At 37.4% G+C, this 21,168-nt stretch overlaps 1 protein-coding gene across 1 annotated transcript in view; it reads left to right on the top strand.

The window, feature by feature from the left end:
• The window catches only part of fkbp16 (FKBP prolyl isomerase 16), a 52,724-nt gene that overhangs the window by 22,177 nt on the left and 9,379 nt on the right, over positions 1–21,168 (top strand). The window contains exon 4 of the mRNA XM_055173991.2: positions 19,540–19,754. Within this exon, the coding sequence (XP_055029966.2) occupies positions 19,540–19,754 (215 nt within the window). The remainder of the gene's footprint in view (positions 1–19,539; positions 19,755–21,168) is intronic.

Genomic DNA, 21,168 nt, shown 5'->3' with positions numbered 1-21,168 from the left:
TTTAAGATGTAAAATAAATCTTTGGTATCTTCAGAGTACGCATGTGAAGTTTTAGCTCAAAATACCATATACTCTAGATAATTTATTATAGCATGTTAGAATTGCCACTTTGTAGGTGTGAGCAAAATGTGCTGTTTTGGGTGTGTCCTTTAACATGCAAATGAGCTGATCTCTGCACTAAATGGCAGTGTTGTGGTTGGATAGTACAGTTTAAGGGGCAGTATTATCCCCTTCTGACAACACAGGGTGACACAAATTTCAATGGCCTATTTTTTCACATGCTTAGTTCACCAAAACTAAGTTATTGGGTTGATCTTTTTCACATTTTCTAGGTTGATACAAGCAATAGGGACCCAATTATAGCACTTAAACATGGAAAAGTCAGATTTGTCGAAATGTTAAATTCAGAAGCAGAAGTGTTCCCAATAGCTTTCATTTTTCATACAGATTTTTTTATGTGAATACTTATTTTTTAGGTATGTTTTTGTGAGCAAACCCTATTTTTTGTGATTTAATGGCATGCATCTCCTTCATATTGGCATTAAATATGCCAGTAAATGCAAGGTGTCCTTTATTTTCACTCTTGCTGAATACTAAAAGGTCTTTTCTCTAGATACTGAGTTATAGAAACAGGTTGTAGTATTACCCTGCCTGAGACAGACTATGTCCAACCTTGTGAGGAAGAGATGATTCATTTAATTTAGTGACATAACACACATTTGTATGTTTTTCTCTTATTCTTTCTATTTGAACATTATTTCACAGTACGTCCTCTTCAAGAATTGAATACAATAGTGGGAACAAATTGGAAGTCTGTCAGTAGCCTATTGCATAAAAGGCTTCAGAGTAATAGCACATTGTTTATTTATTTAAACTAGAACTTAACTTATATTAAACTTTAGTTTACGCAAACAAATTAAAAGGTGTCTATCTTTTACAGTAGTAAGAAACTCAAGTATCAATCCTAACTAAAAAACTTTTATCATGACATGAGTACTATCTTTTGTTTGTTATTGAGGTGACATCATTTGACTAAGCAAAGGATCATGAGAATTGACTTATCTTGGTACTTTAAAAATGAGCCCACTGTGTCAATTCACATTTGCAAATTTGCAAATGTTTGCTTTATTGTGTCATGTAATAAAAGGATATATAAAGCAGAATAATAACATGTAATGAAACCAAAACATTGCTTACAGGGCAAGCAAATGTGGTGTTGTCTGTATTATAGGAAAAAGTGTAATTTCTCTGTCAAACGGCAAAAGGTATTACAAAAATATTATATGCTTTCAAACAGTCATCAGTGTTTGGGGTACACATTACAAGTAACATGCATTACGTAATAATATTACTTTTCTAAAGTAATGAGTAAAGTAACGCATTACTTTATAAATGTACACATTAATATTTGAGTTTTTTTTTTTAAGTAATGCGAGTTACTTTTCAGTTTAATTAATTAGAAAAAATAATTAATACAATTAAACTGAATGTAGTCACGTTTGAAGAACAGTTTGAGTCAGAATACCGAGATGGCATGCCAGAGCTTGACATTTTTGCGATGGAAATATGCAATATATGAATGCAGTACTTCTCAGTCATAAAACTGAAAGAGATCAAGCCTCAGCCAAATAAGAAAAAGTAACGTAAAAGTAACACATGTATTACTTTCCATGAAAAGTAACTAAGTAATGCATTTAGCTACTTTTTTGAGGAGTAACTTAATATTGTAATGCAATACTTATAAAAGTAACTTTCCCCAACACTATTAGTCATTGGTAATACTCTGCTATTTATTGTATTTATTTATAGAGATAGCCCTGCCCCAAACTCGCACCATTGGTTAAGCCAGTTCTGATACCATGTGAACACAGTCTACGAGTGTTATTTTGATAGAGCCGCAATACAATGTTTACATTTAAAGCAGAGTCAACCTACTGGCTTGCTTATAACTGTCTGTATACTTTAGGCTGAGACACAAGTATTATAACATACTGCGAACTACATACTGTACATATCTCACTTTTAAATGCACACCAGAAACTGACTGTGTGTATGTTTAAGGTCTGTACTTAAAGGCAATATACACTATGTCAGTCTATTGTTGCACTGTCAACTAATAACTACATGACATTACTGTCTAAACAAAGTAAGTCACACTGCAGATTTACAGCAGTGGAAAAAAGTTGCTTTTGCAAAGCACAACAGTCAAGTCAAAGCCGGTCCGGTTTGTTTTTCATCTGTTGTGGTTTGCTCCATTTGGTCACATGTCACCATGAAATTTGACAGATGTATACTGTATTCAAAGCCTCCATCATCCATCTATGTCCCTGATCTATGATTACTATGTAATCAGCCCTTGAGGAAACCTTTACGACTGGCAGTGCAAACACACACACCAATCCAGCAGTAAAGGCTCATAAAACAGGCAGTGGAGCTGGCGCCGGTGGCCGCAGGGCTGAGATTGGGTTCATTTTAAAGGGCTGAAGAAGACTGCTCCACATTATATGAGCACATCAGAAGTCCTCTCCCTGAGGCACTGCGCACTTTGCCGCCTTGATCCCTGCTGTTTACACCCTTACTGCCTTGACAGAAGCAGGAAATAAAAACAAACAATACTGTAAGCGTCTGACAAGGACACATTCATTGTCGTTTAATAGGTGGACTTGATAACCGTCTGTGACTTTGTAGTAAATATTTAATAGTACTACAGTTAGAGAGAAAACACTTGTGCGATCCCTCCTCAAAAGGTCAGCAATGTTTTGTTTTTGATGCGGGTTGTTGTTTTCAGATCTTGATGTGCTGGTGGCCCAGCTAAACCTCTTAACTAGCCTAACCTACAATGTCATGATTGGTAAACCAGCTCTAAATAAAAGATTATGCTGGTCTAAGCCAGCTGAAGTTAAACTTTACTTTTACTGAGGTTTTTACTGAGGTGTACTGAGACTTTTTAATCAGATGTTTACCTCATTCCCCGCCAGCCTTTTTTTAAAAAAGTTTCACAAAATGCCTTCTTCTAAAAATACAAATATATCAATTGAAAGAACAGACACTCTGTTTTCAAACAAAGAAACAAACAAAACGGGAAAATAGTTTCATCCTTGTTCTCTTTTTATAAATATGGGTAGATTTCTTCAAAAATACAAAATTTTGAGCAAAAAGGCTAAAATAATTGCATTTTTGTGAAGGAATTTTTTAAAAGATCAGATTTAGAACGATTATCAAAACATACACGGAGTTTAAAATTAATTAAATCAGTTTTTGCTTCAGTTTTTTTTTTATAAATTTGGGTACGAATTTTGTAGATAATAGTGGAATTACAGATTACCGTAAGAAATCGTCAGAAAAGCATCATTTGGCAGAGAAATGTTTTCTCTTAATTGACGAGATAACTCGTCAATGGTGGGGAAATAGTTCAAATTCATTTTTTAATTAGTATTGTGTGTGTGTGTCTTGTGTGTGTATGACATGTTTAATTCACCGATAATCCAGAGCATTAACTCCACAAGCACCACCCCGTTCTGTTTTTGTGACCTTAAATATCTTCATATATGCATTTGTTTTTCGCATAAAGTTGTCGAATATATTAGGAAGACTTTGAATATAGTGTATAAAAACGTTTATGGTGCTTTATAATATTTTCTATAACATGACAGTAACAACCAAGAATAACGCACTGTATCGGATTTGGATCTGCCCCACTATTCCGATACCTGATCCAGCAAAAAAGGGGCGGATCGACCCAATATCCGATCCAAAGTACTGGATCGGCCCACCCCTACATTTGATTCTAACTGTTTTGGAATCCATTCAGCTGATCTCCGGGTCTGGTGCTAGCACTTTTAGCATAGTTTAGCATAATCCATTGAATCTGATTAGACCATTAACATCACGCTCAAAAATAACCAAAGAGTTTTGATATTTAAAACTTGACTCTTCTGTAGTTACATGGTGTACTAAGAACAACAGATAATTAAAAGTTGCGATTTTCTAGGCAGATATGACTCTCATTCTGGCGTAATAATCAAAGACTTTGCTGATGTAACATGGCTGCAGGAGGCGCAATGATATTACACAGCACCCGAAAATAGTCCCCTTTGTAACTTTCAATAGCAGGGGACTATTTTCGGGCACTGCGTAATATCACTACGCCTGCTACGCCATACCTGCCAAAAAAAATCACAACTTTTAATTTTCTGTCGGTCTTAGTACACGATGTAACTACAAAAGAGTCAAGTTTTGAATAGGAAAAATATTAAAACTCTTTGGTCATATTTAGCGCGATGCTAATGGTCTAATCAGATTCGGGGGATTGTGCTGAGCTATGCTGGAGGTGCTGGCGCCAGACCCGGAGATCGGCTGAATGGATTCCAGAATGGAAAAAACAAATGTTCAACTTTAGGGGAGCTGAAAAATTTGCATATTTTCAAAAAAAGTGGAATGTCCCTTTAATTTAGCCATACGTCCTAATATTTACTTTTATATTTATTATTATCTTTACTTATTATTATTATTATTATTATTTTAGATTTTCTTGTCCTAAATAGTGAAATTAAAAAACAGAGTTTATTCAACAAAAGTAAGTTGGATTTTTACAGTGTGGCTTGTGTGATGTACCCACTTAATCTTCACAGTGGAAGTTTACAGCCAAACTATGAGCTGTAGTGAGTTATGTGCTATACAAAGCTTTAAGAAAACCCTGTGTCCTCCCTCTCGGTGCTGGCAAACATATGTTGTAGTAGAAAGCAGCATGTACAGCGATAGGTTATTGCCATGGTAACCACTTGAGGGCATTTCCATCATTTAAACCGACTTGCATGATAAAACGGCCCCTATGACGTCAGAGACCCGACTGTTTATCCTTTTTTTGTTCTTCCTCCTTCCTCTATTAGTTTTTGCTCTGCTCATTTCGACTGACAAGGTGACTGGCTGACAGATGAGCACCATGAGTCAGCAAGCGCTCAGTGCCTTAACCACCAAACGGAGCGGATATATCCCAGCGAGATGACAACGAGACATTGATTTTTACCCTGACTGAATGCACAACTATTTTTGGCAGCAATTATACACAGGTCAAAGAAATAAATAGTTATGTCGTAGTTCTGTTTAATTATTTGTGAATGTGCCTATAAGCAAACCCATACTGCAGTACTGAAAAGTGTAGGTCTTGGGTACCAGGTCGGTCATTTAGGAAGTATCTTTCTTTTCCTTTAAAAATAATTTATTTATTTTAAAATTTAACGCTGCTTTGTAATTGAACATTCTGCTATTAAGTACTCTGTCTGTATTTCACATAATAAAGTCAGTCAGTTTTGAAGGACATAAGACGGAGCACGAGGACAGAATATGAATTGTTTTGAAAAGTAATGATTTCTTTAAAGAGAAACCTTTAAAATTTCTAAATATAGTTTCATGCCTAGATGCATTCATGACGTGACATTGCGAAACAATGCATAAAAGTATGAATATGACCCAAGTCCTGCCACCTTTAATAGCCCTCCTGATGTTAGCACGCGTCACCTGAAACGCTCATCTGTTCTCCCACACTGCTCCCCTGTCTCGTTTCTATAGCAACTGCTAATGCTCCGACCCCTCCTTGTTTGAGTAACTATCACAGTGTCTAACCAAAGCAGCCTCTGAAAACTCCACACCATCCGCTGTGCTGCCATCACAAAACCACAATGGCTGTTTTTAAACAGGCTGGCCTACATCATCTAAAACGAGTACCAGTAAATGCCTCAACTGGAAGCAGGCAGGCATGACGCCTTACTGAAGTCCCAACTTGTGAAAGTTCAGGCATTTTTTAATCAAGTGCAGTGACACAGCGACACATCGTCTAACTGGTTTTGCAAATGGTGGTTGGGCTTGTACATGCACATTTTGTTCTTGTAAAATGCTCATGAAGGTTTTATCAAATACTGTATTTTAGATCTTGAGTTCAAATAGACCTGATACAAATATTTACTTTAGTTTCTGGAGTTGCAGAACACAAAGAGAAAGCAATGTTACATACTTTTGTATGCTAAACAATTGTAGTGCTATGTTGGGTTGTCCAATGTAAAATCTGCGTCTTTAAAAACTAAATCAATTGAAAACCACTAGTAGCCTACATTGACAATGAGCCTCAGAGACGAGACTAAAGTTTTATTGGTGGGCTTGGTTGTCAATTGTGAGTTCCAAGACCTCCTCAATTTAGGTTTCTCCGTGCTAAAATCTGCCTCTTAGGACCATCAGCCCTGGGGGTTAATACATGGGCCCTTTACAACACCCTTCCTTCCTGCCACTGAAACTTCTCTTGTTTCAAGTCCTTAGGGCTTCATCAAAAACTCGTATTTCCTATTAAATCCTAGCTGAAAAACAGATATGTGCAATGGACCATGGGAATTATGAAATATCTGATTTACCAGCTGGGAGCTTTTAACAGATTAACTCTGATTTGAGAACAATACAAACTGGGACTTAATTGTTCAATCACAGTTTTAAAACATTTAGACCTGGGTAAGTTTCAAAAATAATGCTTTTCATGACCTACACTCTACACTCACCTAAAGGATTATTAGGAACACCTGTTTAATTTCTCATGAATGCAATTATCTAATCAACCAATCACATGGCAGTTGCTTCAATGCATTTAGGGGTGTGGTCCTGGTCAAGACAATCTCCTGAACTCCAAACTGAATGTCAGAATGGGAAAGAAAGGTGATTTAAGCAATTTTGAGCATGGCATGGTTGTTGGTGACGGACGGGCCGGTCTGAGTATTTCACAATCTGCTCAGTTACTGGGATTTTCACGCACAACCATTTCTAGTGTTTACAAAGAATGGTGTAAAAAGGGAAAAACATCCACTATGCAGCAGTCCTGTGGGCGAAAATGCCTTGTTGATGCTAGAGGTCAGAGGAGAATGAGCCGACTGATTCAACCTGATAGAAGAGCAACTTTGACTGAAATAACCACTCGTTACAACCGAGGTATGCAGCAAAGCATTTGTGAAGCCACAACACACACAACCTTGAGGCGGATGGGCTACAACAGTAGAAGACCCCACCGGGTACCACTCATCTCCACTACAAATAGGAAAAAGAGTCTACAATTTGCACGAGCTCACCAAAATTGGACAGTTGAAGACTGGAAAAATGTTGCCTGGTCTGATGAGTCTCGATTTCTGTTGAGACATTCAAATGGTAGAGTCAGAATTTGGCGTAAACAGAATGAGAACATGTATCCATCATGCCTTGTTACCACTCTGCAGGCTGTGGGGAATGTTTTCTTGGCACACTTTTGGCCCCTTAGTGCCAATTGGGTATCGTTTAAATGCCACGGCCTACCTGAACATTGTTTCTGACCATGTCCACCATGTACACATCCTCTAATGGCTACTTCCAGCAGGATAATGCACCATGTCACAAAGCTTGAATCATTTCATTGGTTTCTTGAACATGAAAATGAGTTCACTGTACTAAAATGGCCCCCACAGTCACCAGATCTCAACCCAATAGAGTATCTTTGGGACGTGGTGGAATGGGAACTTCGTGCCCTGGTTGTGCATCCCACAAATCTCCATCAACTGCAAGATGCTATCCTATCAGTATGGGCCAACATTTCTAAAGAATGCTTTCAGCACCTTGTTGAATTAATGCCACGTAGAATTAAGGCAGTTCTGAAGGCGAAAGGGGGTCAAACGCAGTATTAGTATGGTGTTCCTAATAATCCTTTAGGTGAGTGTATGTGGTTTAATGTTCTCTTTTCTGAAACTGTAAACTTGTCTGACCTTTATAAATGTACATGTATCCTGTTTGCATTAATATAAGTAAAGTGAATCTAAAAAGAAGAACAGAAATCAATTGTAAAGATGTTAGCAAAAACGTGCATTAGATCACATGCACAAATCCATATATTAATGGTGTGTAAAAAACGTGTCAACACATGTGAAAGCCCTGCCTTCTGGAAAGCTTCATCTGTCAGAAAATACAGCTCGCAGGTGGAAGCAGCAATCTAATTAATTTGAAAAAATGACTCAAGGCTCCACAAAGCATATTTCGGCCAGCAAATGACTCACCGGTGAGTTGGGGGTCCGTCACCTAATTTGGTTTATCAAGCCGATCAAATTCAGACATGAAACACCTACACTGGGAAACAAATTAGCATTATCACAATACCTTTATTAATCCAACTGTTGACTTGATAAAAGTGACATCACCCAGACCTCCAAACCTTAATTGGTCAAACCCATGGGAAGTCCAGTTCCTGCCATGTTTCTGATGGGGATGCTGTGAGTATATAATGCAAGCTTATTATCTGCCATATAAAAGGCTTTTTTCGTCTACGACTAAGACATGCTTTTAAATACACCAGGGGAGCACTTTGGGAAAAGATTACATGTCACGTCAAATAGTGATCTCTAGAGACAAACATGCGTAGGCGACTTTGATGACGAAAAAATACCCAATAAAAGTGCATAGACTTTTTTCTAGCATTAAACCTTTCACATGCTTTTGAAAATCCAGTGGGAGTTATAAGTACATTTTTTCTATTTGCGCAAGTATTTCTTAATAAGCTTTGTAACCGTACAGTATGAGACTTAATAGCATTACTTAGTAATTTGGTTAATGTTAGTCAGAATATAAATTTTCTGTTGAACAGCAGTGTTTTGTTTTGAATTCACAACACAGAACTAAGTGTTCGACTTATTAAATGTAAATGTTTACTTATATTTCAATATTACTATGTTTTATTTAATTAATACATTTGCATTTGTGCTAATGAAACTTTTTTACTTTCATTTTATCATGATGTGCTATTATATATCAATCTTTCTACAGCAAATAAAAAGACTGAGTTGTTTTGTTATACCTACTGTATAATGGATCAGTCACACAACAACAATGATGGTAGATTCAGGTGATGGACTCTTTTTAGACGATGATAAACGTACACACTAACTTCTACACAAAGGAACCGAAATAGACACTGACAAAGAGGAATAAAATATGTCATAATGGCTGCATGTCAATGGGAAGCACAGTTTTCGGCATTCATTGCGTAGACTGTTTTCCTTATTGCATAACAGAGGAGACGGGGATAGTTGTCACACTAGGAAGTTGTGACTAATAACGACTCAGTGTCCAGTGATATAAATGTGTCGTCTCTAGATGTGGCCTGTATTTATCCTAAAGGGCAGGGCAAGGGTGCCTAGAAGGTTCTTTGTCAGGAAGTATGTTGTTCATTGCTAAAAAAAAATTTATTTTGTGTATTTGCTATAATACAATGTGTTTGCGTGGTTTATGGTTCAAAAAACACATTATTTTCCACATACCTTACAGTTTTGTAGCTCCAGATTTCACTTTTCTCCTGAAATGCATGGATTTTGTCCAATACTGTCCTTGATTGGCCAGCTGTAATTTGTAATTGGCCTGAATATCTCTGACGTCATGTGATGCTCCTTACCATGTTTGAAAAATTCTGTTGCTAACAGGAGTTAACTTGCAGACTGTGAGTCCAAGTGGGAGGAACTATGATAATGTCGGTCTTGTCTACATCACCAATCCAAGGAAGTAAACTGTTGCCTACAATCCGTGTGTTTGTTGTATTCCAAGATACATTGTTTATTTTGGGGTATGTACCTTTTGCATATCGTTAACATGTACTAATACACACTTACACACCGAAGGAAATGTAAAATCGTGAATAAGATAATTGGTGCTCTGTAAAGTGCCCGTAAACCAGAAGCTGCAATCGACTTTGTGATGTATTTCCAAGCTAAAGACAGAATATCATGTAATGAAAGTAAAAGGTGTGGTTTGTGTCTTCCACTGTGTTTTGATTGGATAAAGAAAAGTATGCCTTTCATTCAGAAATGTAACTGGCAGCAGACTGACAGTTGGAGGGGGCGGAGTTAAAATATGCTCCCGCCCCAACTCGTCTAACTGAGGTCATCAGAGAATGTTCATCACAAAAGGCCAGAACAAGCATGCCGCACAAGCCCTGAAAAGTAACGCCAAAACGTCTCGATCACCCCCCAGTGACTGGTCCCAGTATAGGTCATAAACCCCGCCTCCCCATGTTATTCAATGGGACTTGAGTCCAACTAAAAAATGTAATTACACTTCAATTATCTTTTTTCCGAAGCTGCTTTCTGTCATTTACTGTAGTTTTTATCACGCTGATGTGAATTCAAGTGTTTGTTTTTAAAATAAGTTTGTTTTTAGTTAGTTATTTAATGCTATAAAACGGTGGCATTGATTGACAGCTGAGATATGCGCATTCTGCTAGAGCAGTGGTTCCCAAACTTTTTCAGCGTGCGGCCCCTCTTGTGTACGGTGCATTCCTTCGCAGCCCCCCAAAGAAAATTTGTGACAAAAAACTGTGTTAACATTTTAATAAAAAAACAAACATTAAATTATACAAAAAGTAGTGCTTTTGGTTAGTAGCCTCATATTTTTAGGTTTTATTACACAGAATTCATGATAAATTAATGTATTTCATAAAATGTCATAAAACTGGGGCCCCACTGGCACCATCCGGGGCCACGGCCCCCAGTTTGAAAACCGCTGTGCTGGAGCGAGGGCGGGGCCTTGCTTTCGGGGCTTTATTTCCTTCTCACTACTGCGCAGGACTGGTCCCAAAATCGCTACTACGCAGACTCAAGACCCTGTCAGCACCGTATCTTGACACTGACGGCTTCACTTTTCACCAATGGAAGAGAGCAAACGGGCGACATCCATCTTTTTTACAGTCTATGGGCCAGAACTACATTTTCAGATTTTGATTGAAGTTTAAGGGCACATGAATTTAAAAAAAATTATGACTTACACAGATATATATTGCTTATAATAAACACTGCAATATTACATAAAAAAATAAGAATTTTCCGTTTTGATTTCATTGGAACTTTAATGTCAACCAAACAAGAAAGTTTCTTCAGACTATAAAAATGGAGAAAGAAATGGGTCTTAATGGAAGCAAAAATGTTTGGGAACCCTTTCTAGCATCTTTATTTTAGTATTTTTTATATAGTGTACGGATGGGGGTAAAGTACCATGCCATGTGAGTTTCAATATCTATTGGCCAAAACAGTGTCTTATATTTTTGTCAATTATCTTTTCAGTACTGTTTTATTTGTCACAAACATTCAACCATTTGTTTTTTTAAACCCTACAAAGACGGCAATGACAGAGTGGCTCAGGATGAGCAGAAGTGCTTGACTGTGTCTCATAGTTACAGGAAGTCATTCTCTGTGTTAAACTACTGCTGAAATCAAATACACTGCAGCTCTTTCTCACTTAATGACCATGCGCTGTCTGTGTGCGATCCCATCCAGTCTGGTGCCATGTTACATAACATCTCTACTTTGACCTCTTGAGAAATGAGGGGAGGTGACAACTTTGGCCAGATCTGATTAGTCAACACGTTACTATACTGTACGCACTGCTCTATTTTGGCTCAGCATTTATTTACCTTTGACCTATCAGAAAGGTATATTTACAGTGGCTTATGTCTGTTGTCTATTGTCATACAAGCTATTCTGTCTGTGTGGAGTACTGTCATTCATTTGAATGCAGGCATTGTTCCTCTGTATTAGGTACTGTACGGAGAGAGTTCAAATGAAAGCTAACCATAGCCTAAAGTGTTGCGCTAAGCCAACAGATCAATTACTCACACGATGTACCTCAGATGAACTTTCTTTTATATTCAGTGGGAAAAATGAAATCAAACACAAGAGCATTACAAAGGAATTATGAAAGGTGCTGAACTAAAACAAATCAAAAGGAACACCAGCTGAACAATACCTGTATTTAGAGAGTGTAATGGATTGTGCCTTTATAAAAAAAATTTGTATCACAATGGCTGCGTTACTGTAGATTGCAACATAACAGAAATCTTAATAAGGTTTAAAAAGCATTAATATATGTGGCCAAATGTTTATGTGTGACTGATTCCCACACCCATACACTCTAAAAATGCTGGAATTTTAGTTTCATCCCATAGCTGAGTCAAATATGAAAATTTAAATAACCCTATGCTGGGTTGTCATGACCCAATTATGGGTTGAAACTTTGAACTCTGTACTTTTGTGATGCTAAAAGCATAGTTTGATTCATTTTGCATGAATAAAAAGTTGATCACTACTAACAGCCTCCACTCCTTCAGAAAGGCTTTCCACTAGATGTTGAAAACATGACTGTGCGGATTAACTCACATTTACACACATAAGCATCACTGAGGTCAGGCATGGTTGATGGAGTTTGGCTGGCAGTCTATGTTCCAATTAATCCCCAAAACGTTCAGTGGGGATCTTGAGCTTTGTGCTGGCCAGTCCCGTTTTTCCACATCAAACAATTTCACTGGTAGTATACCATTTCAGAGCCATAATTTAAGCACTGTATACCAAATTCTGCTATAAATATCAAAACATTACATGCTTTTAATTTAGTATGCAAAATCAGGAATAAAAATTTTTATTAGGGGGGGGGGGTCTAATGGTATTTCATGCATTATTAACACAGTTAAAGAGTTGTTGGATTCCTCATGCTAAACATGGGCAAACATTGTACACGTTTCGGAAAGGTTTTTGGCGTACTGAGGCCTAGTCCACATGGACTCGGGTATTCCAGGAGCTAAGCTTTTTTCGAAAAGTAGCCGTACAGCTGATCTGTATTTTATAAATCTCTGGAGATATGAAGGATGCAATATTACTCTATAGACGGTTTCAGCAGTAACAGCATTAACAAGCGGCTTTCGTGGTCAACACACGTAACTTCCGGTAAACTCCGCTTAGAATAAATAACAATAAAGTCCTTTTAAAGTTATTTAGTTTATTATATAGCCAACTGTCTCCCTTGCCCTCAAGGATTGACAAACTCAGACAAACATTACATCTGTCAGATAATTTTATCCAAAGTGATTTACAGTATACATTTTTTTCATTAGCTTATGTGTGTTCAGTGGGAATTGAACCCACAACCCTGGCACTGCGGCGTGTGCCATTTTCCCCCATCTGAACAACAGGAACAGTGACAGACAAATGTGTCAATACACTTACACAGTTGAAATATACATGAGGTGCCATAGAACAGAGCTATCACTTTACACTCAGCTTCTCACGCCAATGACAATGTAAGTACAGTAACTGGATCTAATTTCACACAGAGAGAAAGGAAGTGGGCTGATAAAAGTGTTATTGTTCTAATCTGGTTAAATATCAAGTCGAAATAATGCACGTTTGAACAGATTTCTACAACAGTCATAGCATATGTTATGAGACAGCTTTCAAGAATTGTGATACCTTACATATACTGTACCTCTCTCCCTCTTTTTCAACTAAAAACTGATGAAGTTATTCATTAATTGTTTAAATTGACCCTGAAGAGCATATTGGCAAGAAATCAAAGACAAACAAACACAGACTGAATGAACAAATAACCATGCACACACACAGCTGCCCCTACGGCAGTTTGAAAGTATTCATACTGCTAATAGTTTAGTTTTGCATTGTGGGTGATATGAAGCAATGGATAATAAACTAACAATGTTATTATGCTCTAGTTTCATTGAGAGATCTTGGATTACCTCTAAGACTTCAGCTCACCAGCTGACTGATATTAAAACCCCGGTTTACTGGAATACATTGAACAGTTCTGGGAAAACTCCAGCTGTACAAACATACAGGTTTGGGTTGAAGAACATCCTACTGTGACAATATACCGGGTCGTCTGACTCTTACTCAGTGGACTGTTTATAGCTCATGGGAACACATTTAATAAATGTGCCCAGTGCAATTGACTCGATTTCAAGCGTTTAATTTGTCAGTGTATTGATTTATGTGTGGTTACGTGATTGTGTATAGACAGTAATAAGGCCAGACAAGCTTGTGTGGGAAAAGTGGCCCATTCCTCTGGGATTTACTTGTGGATTCATTGCAGTGTCACTAGCTCCTAAAACATCTCTGTCAACCCCAACAATCTCAAGACGGCCCATATAGCAGTAACTCTAATTTCTGCTGCTGTGCCCACAGAGGACAGTAGAGGATAAAACCGATGTGGTGTCATTATTATTCCCATACGACGTGATTGGAAAATGTTTGGTAGAAATCTATCCTTAAAAATTCACCCTGATCTCATGAATTTCCATGTAATAGTCACAGAATATTTTGCTAATTAATCCGTGTCATTGTCACGGATTTCCACATTTTTCCGTGTCCGTACCACAGACTTTCTTTTCCGTGTCAGTTTCACGTATTGGTTACTCAATTGTTTTTCTTATTTTCTTACCATTGTCACTTGGGTTTGAGATTAGAACGACTTTCTGTTACATAAAATGACATCCTAACCCAAACACAACTCTAACCTAAACGTCGGGCGACAAATGTTTGAAAATTCGGGAAAAAATAGTATTATAGTCACAGAATATTTTGTCAATTTATCCGTGTCATTGTCACGGATTTCCACATTTTTCCGTGTCCGTACCACAGACTTTCTTTCCGTGTCAGTTTCACGTATTGGTTACTCAATTGTTTTTCTTATTTTCTTACCATTGTCGCTTGGGTTTGAGATTAGAATGACTTTCTGTTACATAAAATGACATCCTAACCCAAACACAACTCTAACCTGAACGTCAGGCGACAATTGTTTAAAAATTCGGGAAAAAATAGTATTATAGTCACAGAATATTTTGCCAATTTATCCGTGTCATTGTCACGGATTTCCACATTTTTCCGTGTCCGTACCACGGACTTTCTTTTTCGTTTCAGTTTCCCGTATTGGTTACTCAATTGTTTTTCTTATTTTCTTACCATTGTCGCTTGGGTTTAAGATTAGAATGACTTTCTGTTACATAAAATGACATCCTAACCCAAACACAACTCTAACCTGAACGTCAGGCGACAATTGTTTAAAAATTCGGGAAAAAATAGTATTATAGTCACAGAATATTTTGCCAATTTATCCGTGTCATTGTCACGGATTTCCAAATTTTTCCGTGTCCGTACCACAGACTTTCTTTTCCGTGTCAGTTTCACGTATTGGTTACTCAATTGTTTTTCTTATTTTCTTACCATTGTCACTTGGGTTTGAGATAAGACCGACTTTCTGTTGCATAAAATGACATCCTAACCCAAACACAACTCTAACCTGAACGTCAGGCGACAAATGTTTGAAAATTCGGGAAAAAATAGTATTTTAGTCACAGAATATTTTGCCAATTTATCCGTGTCATTGTCACGGATTTCCACATTTTTCCGTGTCCGTACCACGGACTTTCTTTTCCGTGTCAGTTTCACGTATTGGTTACTCAATTGTTTTTCCTATCTTCTTACCATTGTCACTTGGGTTTGAGATTAGAACGACTTTCTGTTACATAAAATGACATCCTAACCCAAACACAACTCTAACCTGAACGTCAGGCGACAAATGTTTGAAAATTCGGGAAAAAATAGTATTTTAGTCACAGAATATTTTGCCAATTTATCCGTGTCATTGTCACGGATTTCCACATTTTTCCGTGTCCGTACCACGGACTTTCTTTTCCGTGTCAGTTTCACGTATTGGTTACTCAATTGTTTTTCCTATCTTCTTACCATTGTCACTTTGGTTTGAGATTAGAATGACTTTCTGTTACATAAAATGACATCCTAACCCAAACACAACTCTAACCTGAACGTCAGGTGACAAATGTTTAAAAATTCAGGAAAAAATAGTATTATAGTCACAGAATATTTTGTCAATTTATCCGTGTCATTGTCACGGATTTCCACATTTTTCCGTGTCCGTACCACAGACTTTCTTTCCGTGTCAGTTTCACGTATTGGTTACTCAATTGTTTTTCTTATTTTCTTACCATTGTCACTTTGGTTTGAGATTAGAATGACTTTCTGTTACATAAAATGACATCCTAACCCAAACACAACTCTAACCTGAATGTCAGGTGACAAATGTTTGAAAATTCAGGAAAAAATAGTATTATAGTCACAGAATATTTTGCCAATTTATCCGTGTCATTGTCACAGATTTCCACATTTTTCCGTGTCCGTACCACGGACTTTCTTTTCCGTGTCAGTTTCACGTATTGGTTACTCAATTGTTTTTCTTATTTTCTTACCATTGTCACTTGGGTTTGAGATTAGAACGACTTTCTGTTACATAAAATGACATCCTAACCCAAACACAACTCTAACCTGAACGTCAGGCGACAAATGTTTGAAAATTCGGGAAAAAATAGTATTTTAGTCACAGAATATTTTGCCAATTTATCCGTGTCATTGTCACGGATTTCCACATTTTTCCGTGTCCGTACCACGGACTTTCTTTTCCGTGTCAGTTTCACGTATTGGTTACTCAATTGTTTTTCCTATCTTCTTACCATTGTCACTTGGGTTTGAGATTAGAACGACTTTCTGTTACATAAAATGACATCCTAACCCAAACACAACTCTAACCTGAACGTCAGGCGACAAATGTTTGAAAATTCGGGAAAAAATAGTATTTTAGTCACAGAATATTTTGCCAATTTATCCGTGTCATTGTCACGGATTTCCACATTTTTCCGTGTCCGTACCACGGACTTTCTTTTCCGTGTCAGTTTCACGTATTGGTTACTCAATTGTTTTTCCTATCTTCTTACCATTGTCACTTTGGTTTGAGATTAGAATGACTTTCTGTTACATAAAATGACATCCTAACCCAAACACAACTCTAACCTGAACGTCAGGTGACAAATGTTTAAAAATTCAGGAAAAAATAGTATTATAGTCACAGAATATTTTGTCAATTTATCCGTGTCATTGTCACGGATTTCCACATTTTTCCGTGTCCGTACCACAGACTTTCTTTCCGTGTCAGTTTCACGTATTGGTTACTCAATTGTTTTTCTTATTTTCTTACCATTGTCACTTTGGTTTGAGATTAGAATGACTTTCTGTTACATAAAATGACATCCTAACCCAAACACAACTCTAACCTGAATGTCAGGTGACAAATGTTTGAAAATTCAGGAAAAAATAGTATTATAGTCACAGAATATTTTGCCAATTTATCCGTGTCATTGTCACAGATTTCCACATTTTTCCGTGTCCGTACCACGGACTTTCTTTTCCGTGTCAGTTTCACGTATTGGTTACTCAATTGTTTTTCTTATTTTCTTACCATTGTCGCTTGGGTTTGAGATTAGAATGACTTTCTGTTACATAAAATGACATCCTAACCCAAACACAACTCTAACCTGAACGTCAGGCGACAATTGTTTAAAAATTCGGGAAAAAATAGTATTATAGTCACAGAATATTTTGCCAATTTATCTGTGTCATTGTCACGGATTTCCACATTTTTCCGTGTCCGTACCACGGACTTTCTTTTCCGTTTCAGTTTCCCGTATTGGTTACTCAATTGTTTTTCTTATTTTCTTACCATTGTCGCTTGGGTTTGAGATTAGAATGACTTTCTGTTACATAAAATGACATCCTAACCCAAACACAACTCTAACCTGAACCTTGTTTAAAAATTCGGAAAAAAATAGTATAAACCAATAGTTAAAGTGACATCCTAACCTAAACCCCAAATCTAACTCCAAACCCAAGCGACAATGGTTTAAAAATAGGTAAAACAATTGAGTAACCAATACGTGAAACTGATACGGAAAAGAAAGTCTGTGGTAAGGACATGGAAAAATGCGGATATCCGTATAAATGACACGGACAAATAAGCTAAATATTCCGTGACTATACCATGGAAATTTGTGAGATCAGGTTGTAAACATTACACTGCAATAATAGATTTCTTACTTAGCAATTTTGCTCTTGTTTTCTGTCAACATCTATTTACTTGAGAAGCAAAATGACCAAAGATAACAAGTCTTGTTTTCTGAAAGAATAAGTGAGTTTATGCTTAAAACAAGAAAAATGGTGAAACTATATTGTAAGAAAAACAAATTGGCAGATTTTTCTCTTGTTTTAACAAAGAAAATCACTATATTTTTAGTTCTTGGGTCAAACTTCTCAATAGATGCATCTTGATTTAAGAATTTCTTATAAAAATAAGACATCAAGTAAGGCATCAATTTTAAGTAATGTAAACAAATTTTGCGAAGGCTTCTGATGATAAAAGTTGATGGATGTATTGATCCTCTGAGACAGTGGCGGCCGGTGGCGGCACTTCTTTTTTCGAGGGTGCACGATGTGAAGTTCGTCACAAAATGTATGTAGCCCGTCATGTGTGTGGTTCGTAATTTCAAAATGTGTTTGGCACGTCAAGTGAACCTATGTGCATCACGTGTCTTGTCAAAATAAGTGCCTGCTGCAGACGCATCTAAGGGTTTATGATAAAAGAGACGCATTTGCCAGATACCAGATAATCAAAGTTTACTGTTAAGGGAGTGTCTTGCGTGTATTTTGTGAACGTGAGCGTCTCTTTTATCATAAACGGTTTTGATGCGTGTGCAGCAGGCACTTATTTGGACAAGACACGTGATGCACATGGTTCACATGACACTCCAAACACATATTTTGAATTTACGCCCCTCAGAAAAGCAGTCACGAGCCACCACTGCTCTGAGATGTTGAAAATGCAGTCAATCACAAGAAAAGTAGAAATGGTTGCCATTTCTTATGGGGAGAATTGGGGTGGTATTTGCTGTTGTTATTAAAGTAACACTAAAGACTTATTGCTCTTTGCTCCCCCTTCAGGTTAGAAACGTAATTGTTCATTACCACTGTCGTAAATACGGCAGCATAGCTGGCTCTGATTGGATTGTAGGTCTGCCGTGAAGCAAGTTTTTGTAGTTTTCACTCGAACTACAGGACCACTACCTGACTGTTGGAAACTTCTTTAGTGCGGTTTTGGCCGATAGAGGGCTGCAAAGCGCATGTGAAAGTGCCGTTCACCCTGTTTTGAGTGGATGAACCACTGAAACTTTTTTAGAAACGTTATTTTAAGGTAAAAAAATCTCTTTGGTGTTGCTTTAATATTATGGCCATAAAAATGGTCTCATGGGTTAAAGAAATGGCTTCCTGAGTGTTTTGGAAAATTACATGTACGAGTGTGTCTACAGGATAAGAGTGGATTTTTGTTTCTGTGTATGTGTGTGTGTGGGCATTTGTACAGAGTCTTACTTTTAGAAAACAACAATTTCACATTTCTCTAAAGAAAAGAAACAATTTCTACCTGTCCAAAGACCCTTGAGTCTAGTCCCTTTTACTATTTTGACATGAGCCATATCCTATCAAAGCGCACGGTCTTCTTCGAAAGCATTTCTAGCCAAGTGAGGGCAGCCAGCACACACACCCTCTCAAGAAAGCAGGCGGTCGGTGTTTTAAAACAGCAGCTCAACCCCTTCTCTCGAACAATAACAACCACAATACCACAAGCACAAAAATAGCAGAGACTTATTTAAAATGGGCTATACTTAAAATAAATGAAGGGAAAAACAAGAGTCACATAATGCCAACATATCTACGGTTGCTTAACACTTCAGTACTGTAGTACAGGATGACAGACTGACAGGCATAGTGAAGTAATAAAGCTTCATTGCTGTGTATGTGTGTTTTTCATTGGCAGAGATCCTGATATACCAGCATGGGCTCCTCTCCTCTATCAGTTGCAACTTCTGGACTTCAGAGACAAACAAGACCCGCTTTCACTGCCAATCCCCGACCGGATTCGCATCGCCAACCAGAAACGAGAGCGAGGAAATTTTTACTTCCAGAGGGAAGAATACAGTATGGCAGCACAGGCGTACTGTATGGCTCTGGATGTGCTAATGACATATTATGGTAATCCCTTAAAATAACACATAAAACATGGCCAACATAATTTCACGGAAAGTCATGTTATAGCAGTGGTTCTCAAAATGGGGGCCATGGCCCCAGGGGGGCCGCGAGATGGTGCCAGGGGGCCCCCATTTATATGACATTTTATAAAATACATTAATTTATCATGAATTCTGTGTAATTAAAACCTAAAAAAATAAGGCTACTAACCAACAGCACTACTTTGTATACTTTAATATGTTTTGTCTAATTAAAATGTTACGTTTTAGAACAAAATTGTCATACATTTTCTTTGGGGGGCAGCAAAGGAATGCACCGTACACAAGGGGGGCCGCACGCTGAAAAAGTTTGAGAACCACTGTGTTATAGTCCCAAAAAATGTTATTAATTTATTTGTGTCCCAGGCACGAAATTCAGATTTTCTTTTTCGTGTTACTCACATGAATTTCTATAAATAGTTTTTGGTGTCCGTGGCACAACTTTCTTTTTTGTGTCATTTTATGTATTGTTTTCTGTTTTTTTCCCTATTTTTAAATCATTGTCGCTTGGGGTTGGGGTGAGATTTGGGGTTTGGGTTAGGATGTAATTTTATGTATTGGTTTCTACATGTTTTTCTTCCGCTTTTAAAACTATTCTCGCCTGGAGTTGGGGTTAGAGTTGGCGTTTGGGTTAGGATGTCTAACAGTGACAAGAGTAAGAAAATAGAAAAAAAAAAAAATGAGAAAACGATACATAAAATGAACAGAAAAAAGTTGAAGAGACTTTTTATAGAAATTTCTGACATTCGTGAAAAAGACACAAATAAATTAATCAAATTTTGCGTGACTGTAACACGACTTTCAGTGTACACACATTTATGTAGCTATCTAAATGAGGACCTGCTGTATAGAGACCTATTGCTTTTTATATAAAGTGTATAAATAAAATACCCACACGCTTTTAATAGCCTTATAATATAATTCAATGGTAAATGAGTCAAACTCTGACACCCTTCATAGACCTCAACCCATCCTAGCCACTGCTAACAGCTCAGCTCATTCCTTTGATCAATAATCATGTCATCGAGATGCCCAGTCATGTCTGCAAGCGGTGACCACCTCTTTATAAACCCTAAGCTAATCAAAGGTAATAAATCTACATGTTATTTCCACCTCCTTAATCATGGTAATTGCTGGAAAGTCTGGCCCATCTTGAGAGGCACATTTGACAGTAATGAGACAGAGAAGTGCATAGCGCCGGTTTGGATTAGACGCTGATAATGTCCACATACAGTACACAGAAGTGATCTCTACATCTCCACAGTCTCCACTGACCACTCAAGCATCACATATTAGACTGTTCTTCATTTTCCTCTGAATATTTTTCGACATTCAATATTCGTACATAAATATTCTATTAGTCACTAAGTGGTCATTTT

This window comes from Misgurnus anguillicaudatus, chromosome 15 (genome assembly GCF_027580225.2).
Source record: "Misgurnus anguillicaudatus chromosome 15, ASM2758022v2, whole genome shotgun sequence".
In the NCBI taxonomy this organism is placed as follows: Eukaryota; Metazoa; Chordata; class Actinopteri; order Cypriniformes; family Cobitidae; genus Misgurnus; species Misgurnus anguillicaudatus.
Note: the sequence above shows the minus strand (reverse complement) of the source record. Positions and strands in the feature narration are given on the sequence as shown.